Genomic DNA, 9,080 nt, shown 5'->3' on the forward strand with positions numbered 1-9,080 from the left:
TGGGCCATGAGTATGGCATCTCTCACAGCCAGTTTTAATGCTTGAAAATTGCAGGAAAGGGTGGGCACTTGGGCAGGTTCACCCAAACAAACCCGGGACCAACCCGGGAAAAACCTGAGCCCAAGCGGAGGTTTGGGTTTGGACTGGAAAATTAAAACCCTAGGTTTTATTGGGCTGGGCTGGGCTCGGATTGATGCTTAGGTAACCTGAAACACGCCCGAGCCAAGCCTGAAAAACCAGTGTATAATCTAAGCCTTTTATGTAAACATCCAGGTGTATCATGATTTTTTTTTTTTCTTGGGGGGGGGGGTAGAATGTATATGATGATATACATACACATATGTGGTATATAGTATAAGTTATTACAATTAATCTTAGACATTATATAGTACACTCAATTATATTAATGGATATCCGATTTGATGGTTTTCAATTGTAAGACGCTTCCCAAAACATGCAAGAAGAAGAAAACAATGGGTCTAAAGCAAAAAAGTGACTATTCATCTTCACCATTATAAAAGAAAACCTGCCCTAGCCAAACCCAAGAAAACCTAAGCTCAGCTGTGGGCTTAAATGATTTCCTTGGGTTGGGCTCAGGTAGCCCATGGGCCACTCCATATTTATTTGGCCGGTTATGTGATGTGACCCTACTAAAGGGAATCCTCCTAAGAAATTCTCTCCCTGAGTCCCTTCTCTCTCTGCTTTTAAATTGAAAGATAAAAAGGCAACTCCTTCCTTATTAGAAAGAAGAAAGAACCTTCCTTTTCTGGCTTTTCGAAAGTGGGAACTGAAAAGGAAACAAAAGGATACGTATCGTGCAAGTTCAGGGTGGAGCGTTGAAGCCTTTCCTCCCTCTTTCCTTCCTTTTAATTAGACCGTTGGAGTTTTTATATAGCAAGGATTTAGGATACGAAATCCAAAACTCTCTTTTCTTCTGTAACGAACGACACGAACGAAGCAGCTAACAGTCATCAATATAGTGAAGTGAAGTGAAGTGTAGAACAGCGAACAACCATTGCAGAGATTTCTGGTACTATGCGAAGAACTAATTCAACATCAGCTTCCTCCCAAAACTCTAATTCAGAAATCATGGCTGAGATTTCTGGTGTTGTGCGAAGAACTAATCATCCCAGGAGTAAAACTATCGAATCTCTCCTTGCAGCCTTGAATCCAAAGGCTTTTCTCCTTTCTTCTAAGAATTCAACTTCAACATCAACTTCCTCCCAAAACTCTAATTCAGAAACCATGGCTGAGATTTCTGGTGCTTTACCAAAAATCATTCATCCTAGGAATAAAACTATCGAATCTCTCGTTGCAGCATTGGATCCAAAGGCTTTTCTCCTTTCTTCTAAGAATTCAACTTCAACATCAACATCAACTTCCTCCCAAAACTCTAATTCAGAAACCATGGTTGAGATTTCTGGTGCTGTGCAAAGAACTAATCATCCCAGGAATAAAACTATCGAATCTCTCGTTGCAGCGTTGGATCCAAAGGCTTTTCTCCTTTCTTCTAAGAAATCAACTTCAACATTAACTTCCTCCCAAAGCTCTAATTCAGAAACCATGGCCGACTCTACTGCAGCTCTACAACCAAACGATCAGCCAAGAAGTCACACTCTTGAATCTCCCTTGGCTGCAGCCCTTGATCCCAAGGCCTTTCTCTCTATGAATTCTACTTCTTCTCTCGGGAACTCGAATTCAGCAGCCACGGAGGAGATCAGCAGTGCCCAGCCACCAAAAACCCTTGAGCTAACTCACACTCCAGAATCTCTCTTTGTAGCACTTGATCCCAATGCTTCGATCCTTGCTTTGAATTCAGCCTCCTCTCTACCCAAGCTACTAGAATTCACTCTGGATGATTTTGCTGTAGAAAGAGGGCCCAGATACAGATATTACGCTGAACTGAGAGAATCAAAACTAAGGAGGAAACACTATATGATCAAGCAACAACAATATTCTAATGAACCAGAGTCGACAGTGACACCTCCCAAGAAAAGGGTAACTTTTCAAGGGTCAATTGCATGCCATGTGGGAAACGGAACATCGGTGCCGGATTTCTCAGCAATTCTAAGGAAAGAGAACAGAAGGCCCCCATCATCGACATTGATGACGCCAACACTTTCCTCCAAGACTTCGAAATCGACCAATGCGATGAAGAAGGGTGGGGGAGCAATGATGAGAAAGAATTACGCCGGCATTAAGAAGCTGAAAGGACTGTCTTTGGCTGTTGCCTCTGCCATTAATGGAGAAAACAGAGGGGGGAAGGGCAGCCGAGGGATCAACCGAATTGTTTTGGGCTATAGACAATACTGATCGTGGAGCTGTGGTCTTATTCATCTTATACAAAAATGCCCTTCTCCTCTTTTCTTTTCCTTCTTGTGAATCATGTAACATGTTTCATATATTCTTTTCTTCCTTGTTTTGTGAGAACTGCTGTTACCTTCTACTTTTTATTCTGTCACTGATTGGTTATGGATTTTATTTTCTTTTTTTCAATCCCTTCACAATGTGTATGAAATATGTAAACTATGAAGTGAAGTACAAAATACTAAAAATTGATGTAAGTTGATGATCTATGACTGTCTTTCTTTTTGAGCTTGTCTCTGTCCCCTGAGTATGGAATCAAGCTACATAATTCAAGAGCCAAGGTAGTTGATCACATTTGTAGCAGAATGGAAAGGCCATAATACTCTCCTCCTGGATATGTGGGATGAACAAAATGAAAATTCATCAATGCAACTGCAATTTATTGAATGACTTGTTAGCTCTCTTCTTTCTGTTCAGTTGGGATTGGGCTACCCACCATCAACTACCATTTACGGTATTCTTCACTGCCAAATTCTGCAGAGTAGACCAAGCCATGAAGCCATGAGTTTGCACACACTCAACTGTGTCTCCGTTTTGAGTTTCCATTTGCTTCTGTAAAAACCCATATAGCTGTGTTCGACCATTCTCAAAGACAAAACATAATTACTTAGCATGGCCCCTACTATAAGCTCGCATTATCTATTATCCTTCACTTTCAAATATCAGTTTACCTAACTCCCCGACAAATCAACCTTAGTGGAGGTTTACCACACTCCAACCAAGTTAACTTTTTATTGAGCAAAGAAACAGAAAGTAATAAGAACCTGATGTGAAATGTTAGTACAAGAAAAAGATTAAAAGAATAACGGCTAGGGTAAATTTAACAAAATTATATTTGATCACTAGGAAGCCAATTACTTTGTACAAAAAATTCCATGTAGTCCTGGATTGACAGGGAGGTGTGTCATGAATCATGAGTAACTCTGTGGTTACAATTATTTGCATAATTCCAAAATAATACCCAGAATTCGCAGTTTTCACCACCCCAAACAGGAAGGGATGTCAGGATGGGATGCGAAGTGTATGAGATGTGTATCCAGACATCCAAAGCGTATAAGATGTGTATCTTCTACAAGTCAAAATAGCAGTCCCTACGTCTAAGTTCAGAAGAAACTGCCCCCCTGCATTGCAAAAATCATCTTCCCTGTAACTCATACAGAGTCAGTATGATCGTCTCAATAGATTAGAGTCAAAAGGAACTCCCTCCGTATGGCAAGAGGTCAATTACCATTTCATTGATTAGGAGTTCAAGTATGCATTGCCCTATTTAAGCCCATCTCAAATGCTTCAACCTCAAAATGCATCCATTTCCCTATCTATTGTCTCATCTGGGTTCCTCCCAGCTAAATCTGTCCATGTTCTAATCTCCTCATTAACCTCTCCCCCCTCCCCCCCCCCCCCCCCCAAAAAAAAAAAAAAAAAAAACTCTCTCCTCAGACCAGATCACATTTCCTTCCACTTTCGGAAACCCATTTTACAGAAGTAGCCATATTTCAAGTCCAAGCATTCTATCATACAGTCAAAAATGAACTTCCTCGTTTACTTGGTACCCCTCTTTGGCTTGCATGAAACACAATCTGCAGTCGGAACTTCTAGTAAGTACATAAAAAAGAATCTCCAATTCCTCAAGGAAAATAGGGCCTAGAATGAAGTCTTCGTTACCAGCACCAGGAGAATCATTTCCAAACAAAAATTCAGCATTCGGTAAAATCTCCCTGGCATGGTTGACTTTGTCTCCATCTAGTCCAATGTCAGCAAGGCCTATACTGTCTAATATCTTGGAAATGGAGCAGAAAGGAATTCGTCAGCTCCTCACTTCCAGCACTCCCTCTGCTGAAAGAGGTAGCAGAATCCAAAAGATCAGCATCAAAACCTGATATCTGATGTAGGTCATAGAAGCAATCCATGGGCTTCTGCTGCATCTTACATCCTGGGACAAGAGGTGCATAAGAAGAAATTGTAGAAATTAAGATTTAAATGAGTAGGATATACCCTAAACTAATAAAGATTAAGCATAAGTTCAATTGCTTAAAAACTTATTCCCAAAAATCTAACACAGATTCTCACCTGAGCCACCATCAAGACTGTCAGAGAGACAAGTATCATTCGAGAAAGAAGCTTCAAGAACTTACAAAGGGCTAGCATGTTCCTCATCCCCAGAATGAGCCAAGCCAACTGAAACTCTGACTGCTTCTGCTTCTGCCTGAAATGAGAGGATATCAATGAACTAAAATTAGGTGGAGATGGTCAATGCCACAGCACGTATTGGTTAATGAGATATAAAATAATAGAATCTGAAACTGTAAATGCAAAGCAGTAGAATATGCAAGCTAAATCATAAGCACAGTGGCATGCATACATGAAAATTGGGTTCGCCACTTCTATTTACTTGATTATAGAAAAGCAAACTCCATCAGGCCTCTACTAACTGATTTGAACTTTCTTTTTCTTCCTAACATTTATCCTTTTCCTTTTCCTTTTCCATTCCACCCCTTGTTTTTTTACTCAAGCATGTTTAGTTCTGTGGTGTTACCCTTGGGACCATTTTGAGAATCTTACATATGTAGAAACATACAATTTCCTTACACAAAATCACATGTTGAATCTTGCACTAATACCAAAATACCAATTTAATTCACCTTTTATGCAATAAATAATTAAATAGTTAATTGTATTTTGCAGCTTGATCCGAGGTAATAACTATGAGATTATTTTCTCTTCACCAGGCTGGAATAGAAAAGCAACCAAAAATCAAAATTTTGACAGTGAAAAACAATAGGCAGCAATTATCTTCCTATAATACAGTCATAATTCCTCATATACTTTATTTTTTCATACTCAATCCACATCAACTTTAATAAGAACAAGCACCAATTTCAGAAATTAGGTCATCTCAGACAATTCATGTTACAGGCATGATACACATGCTGACAGAATTTTATGGAGTCAAATATTTTTTGTTCTAAACTTCATTCAACGCGAGTTATATGCAATTTTCACAACTTATATTATTTCTATATTGCACATTTACATAAATAAAACATCTTGCTCCTGCATTTGTAAGGACAAACTCTTAACACAACAGCAACAATATACAAGGAAAACCAACACCTGGAAATTTCTGTTTGAATTGAGCATCTCACCATGTGAAGATACATGACCAGAGAGATCTGAATTTATGTTGCACGAACTGTTCTTGTGAAATCCAACCAAAGGGTGGTCTTCATCTTGAGAAACTGTCCTTTCTGCAGTTAGGGCAGATATCAGCTCTTCGAGGATTGAAGCAGTAGATTTTTCTGAAATAGGCAGCTCATCCCCCATCTTGACATGTCACCTTAGCTTTTGTTCCGGCAATGCACACAGAGCATCTCATTTAATGGCACTGCCTTATCAGAAGTGTCTTCATCGCTTGCACCAAATAATTGCTTTTTCTGGGATTTACATTTGCTCATGAACTCATTTTGACCCTTGTACTTGTCCTTCACGTCTGCAGGGGAGGAAGAGCAAGTCCTGTGCCTCACTGGGGAACTAAACATGAAAGAAACTATACTGGTGCCTTTATCACCAACATTTGTATCACTTTCATCTAGATTGGGACTCTCACTCTTGATATGGTTCTTGTTCACAGAACATGCTTTTAGATCCCCCTTTTCCTCTCGTTTACATTGCCACTAATTGTTCTTTGTTTTCTATTTGATTAATTGTGGATACCTGTACCATCAACCTGAGAAGTAAAATTCTTCAGCCTCCTCTTTAGAAGTGGGGTCCTCAACCGTGATGAGGAATCTTCTTGCTTGGCATAAGTATACCTCCTTGAGTCACATTTAAGATTAACTAGTACTTTATGGTGCATTCTTAGCTGCATGCGATTGCATAAAGCATAAATTTCTATTTAAAGCAACATATTTTTTAGTCCCATTAACACAATCACCAGCAGACATATGTTTTTGGCTAAGCAAATTAGTGTATTTGGACCTCGGAAGTGTCCTATTCTTAGGCACCAGAATCCGATTTTGTGCCTGAGACCCCTGCTTCAGAGCCGTGGAAGAAGGTAAATTTTTTTGAGACCTGCATTGGTGATTTGAAAGACGATGCTGATTTCGCAGTACATCTCTCTCTTGCTCAGGAGATTGAGGGTTCATTTTTCGTTTGGTGATCGCTAATCCTTGACAAGCATTACTGAACTCTGAAGTGAAAGACAGAAACCCAGGTGTTTGTTCCCCAACATTTGACTTCAAATCGTTTATATCTAGCAGATTACCACAGTCCACAGCTATTGGGCGGAAACCATTTAGCTTGCAACCCAGGTTCCAAAATTTTTGTAGCAGCTTCCATCAGCCGGGCAGCATTTCTAGCAGAGTCTCTCCTTGGGCTATTCACTGGTGAAGCAAGCTTGTGATGATGCTTCTTAGAACGGGATAAAACAGTCTTGAATTGCAGTGCTTCAGCCCCAAACCTGGTGGCAGGCCATCTATCGAACATTGCAGTCTTCTGAAGCTTCTGTGGCCTTGATTCCAGCTTCGACCGACCCTTTTCTGCGTCTATATCATTTATATGCTCTTGATCGCAACCCAACGGTTCGAAAGTTATACGATTAAACCAATTAAGCTGACTTCTGGCATGGATTCCAGCCTCATTAGCCTAGCAATCAAACCCGGCGCTCGCATTTCACCGTTTCGTTCAGCATCAATGCCATCAACCTTACATTTCTTCGCAGTAGGGAAACCCCCAGGATTTTCACCAGCAATCTATCATTAAAAGCTTGGCCACTGGCCGCTTTCCATATCCACTGAATTTCTTGGAAAACCTGGTGGAAGCAGTTTCTTGGAGAAGAACTTCTTCGCGACCATATGGTTCCAATCGAAGATCTGAAAGAAGATGCCAACGCCACCACCGGACCTCTGAGGCCGCTTCTCTGCAATGGCTAGACTGGACGACGTTTTTACCAAAGTATCAATTGTTCATTTATTTTCTCCGATGAAGATGAAGTTGGAGTAAAATGCAAACACAAAAAACAAATGAAGTTCCTCCACAAGGTCGTCTCAGCCTCTCAGGTGACAAACACATTAATCAGTTGACATAGTCAGTAACATATATTAATTAATGTATGGGTTGGTTGGCTTTCATCTTATTGGGTGGTACCCTAGTCCTAGACTCCTAGTGGGAAGGAAGACAATAAGAAAGTCTCACAATCTATTAACCAATCTAATTTTATCAAATTCTATTGCACAGCTAGTAAGTAAACTTACTTCTACTCTTCCGTCTTATTGCAATTTAAATGCAGTTTGTAATGCTGGTTTTTTCTGGAAAATAGTTTGCAATTCCAATATATAATGTGTTTAATTCCGATTCATATTTGTTTCTCCTGTGTACCCTTCAATTTGATTCCTTTTACATCTAATTTTGAAGCATGAAAAAGATAGGTTTATAATAATTAAAGTTTAAGATCTCAATATATATTGCTTATTCTGACATTATTCAAACCACCTTAGAAATAATACAGTCCCCTTAGAAACACTTAACCAACGTTTACTTGATGGTATAGAAAATTGAGTTTATTCGGACTGGTTTTTCTGATTTAAAATCGATGATTGTCTGGTGCAAATCAAAATTGAAATGGAAAGAGAACTATGAAATCAGAATTGAGTCATTTCTATGCGGTCCTGTTGGGCACAATCGATTCCAGTTCTGGTTTTCGATCCCTGCCCAATGCCAGTTCCAATAGCATCAATTAGATCCTTTGCACTTCCCTACGTTTACTCAAACTTTCTTATCTCAAATTTCCATTTTAGTTTCTCATAAAAGCAAATTTTCACTTGTCTCTAATTAGTCCCTATCCGTTCTCCTATTAATTCAAGATTTCCGAATTAGCCGTAACCTCCTCCCGTCCCACGAGAAGATTTAAGAACTTGGAGGTATGATGTCCTAAAATTTAAGCTCCCGTTTTCTGATAATGAAAACAGTGAATGAACTTTTCACACTTATCCAGCTCAATTGCTAGTGGCCCAGAAGACATTTGACACAACCAGAAGGAAAAATGGGACAAAACAGAAGCCCATCTCCAGAGTCTCAGGAAAAAAAAACGAGTAATCTGTCTTCGAATGAAAGAATCCAAAGAGAAAAAGCAGTTCAACTGCAAACCCTTTCCTACATTTCATTGTATTCCATCACTGACTCCTGCCTCTGCATTCTCATCTCTTCATAGAACCTCTGAATGAACAGCTCTGCCTTTCTATCAACAGAGTCATCTTCTTCGTCTGAATCAAATGGCTCGGGCAACTCTTTTGCAGTGTCATCAGCAATGATTGGTGGCGATTCCAACGCAAAATCCTTTTCTCCATCTTCTTCATATCCTCCGTCTACCCGCAAACCACCTGAACAGTTGCAGAGGAAGAACAATGAATGGAGATCTCGGCCACGGCTTCTCTTCTTGTATGGTTTTTTGTAATAATGGAACAAAGGAATGTTCGAAGGAGAAAACTGGTACTCTTGGATGAAGGTGTAGCTATAGTTCTTGAGAAGCTTGAGCTTCTTGAACTTTCCGGTTTTCTTCAGGAAAATGAGCTTTGGGCAGATGGGTTTTCTCATTTTCGCCATGAAAATGTGGATATTTAAGAGATTCAAGGCTCTTTCGAAGATGGGTGCCCTTTGCTTGGGCATTTTTATGGTTTCTTCTTTTCACTTGCAGAAAGGTATCAAGAAAAAAAAAAAAA

General features: G+C 39.7%; 1 protein-coding gene and 1 long non-coding RNA gene across 2 annotated transcripts; one reads left to right on the forward strand and one right to left on the reverse strand.

Annotated features, from left to right (window-relative positions):
- Positions 1-787: 787 nt before the first annotated feature.
- On the forward strand, positions 788-2,617 carry LOC122080195 (chitinase-like protein PB1E7.04c). Its single transcript, XM_042647110.1, has one exon. The coding sequence runs from the start codon at positions 1,036-1,038 to the stop codon at positions 2,311-2,313; it is 1,278 nt and encodes a 425-aa protein (XP_042503044.1). The 5' UTR covers positions 788-1,035; the 3' UTR covers positions 2,314-2,617.
- A 1,167-nt stretch (positions 2,618-3,784) lies between these two features.
- LOC122079116 lies at positions 3,785-6,460 on the reverse strand. Its single transcript, XR_006140278.1, has 3 exons — positions 5,511-6,460; positions 4,435-4,570; positions 3,785-4,297 (listed from the first exon to the last, which is right to left on the reverse strand). It is a non-coding gene; the product is annotated as an uncharacterized LOC122079116 (long non-coding RNA).
- Between the last annotated feature and the right edge of the window lie 2,620 nt (positions 6,461-9,080).

This window comes from Macadamia integrifolia, chromosome 5 (assembly GCF_013358625.1).
Source record: "Macadamia integrifolia cultivar HAES 741 chromosome 5, SCU_Mint_v3, whole genome shotgun sequence".
NCBI lineage: Eukaryota > Viridiplantae > Streptophyta > Magnoliopsida > Proteales > Proteaceae > Macadamia > Macadamia integrifolia.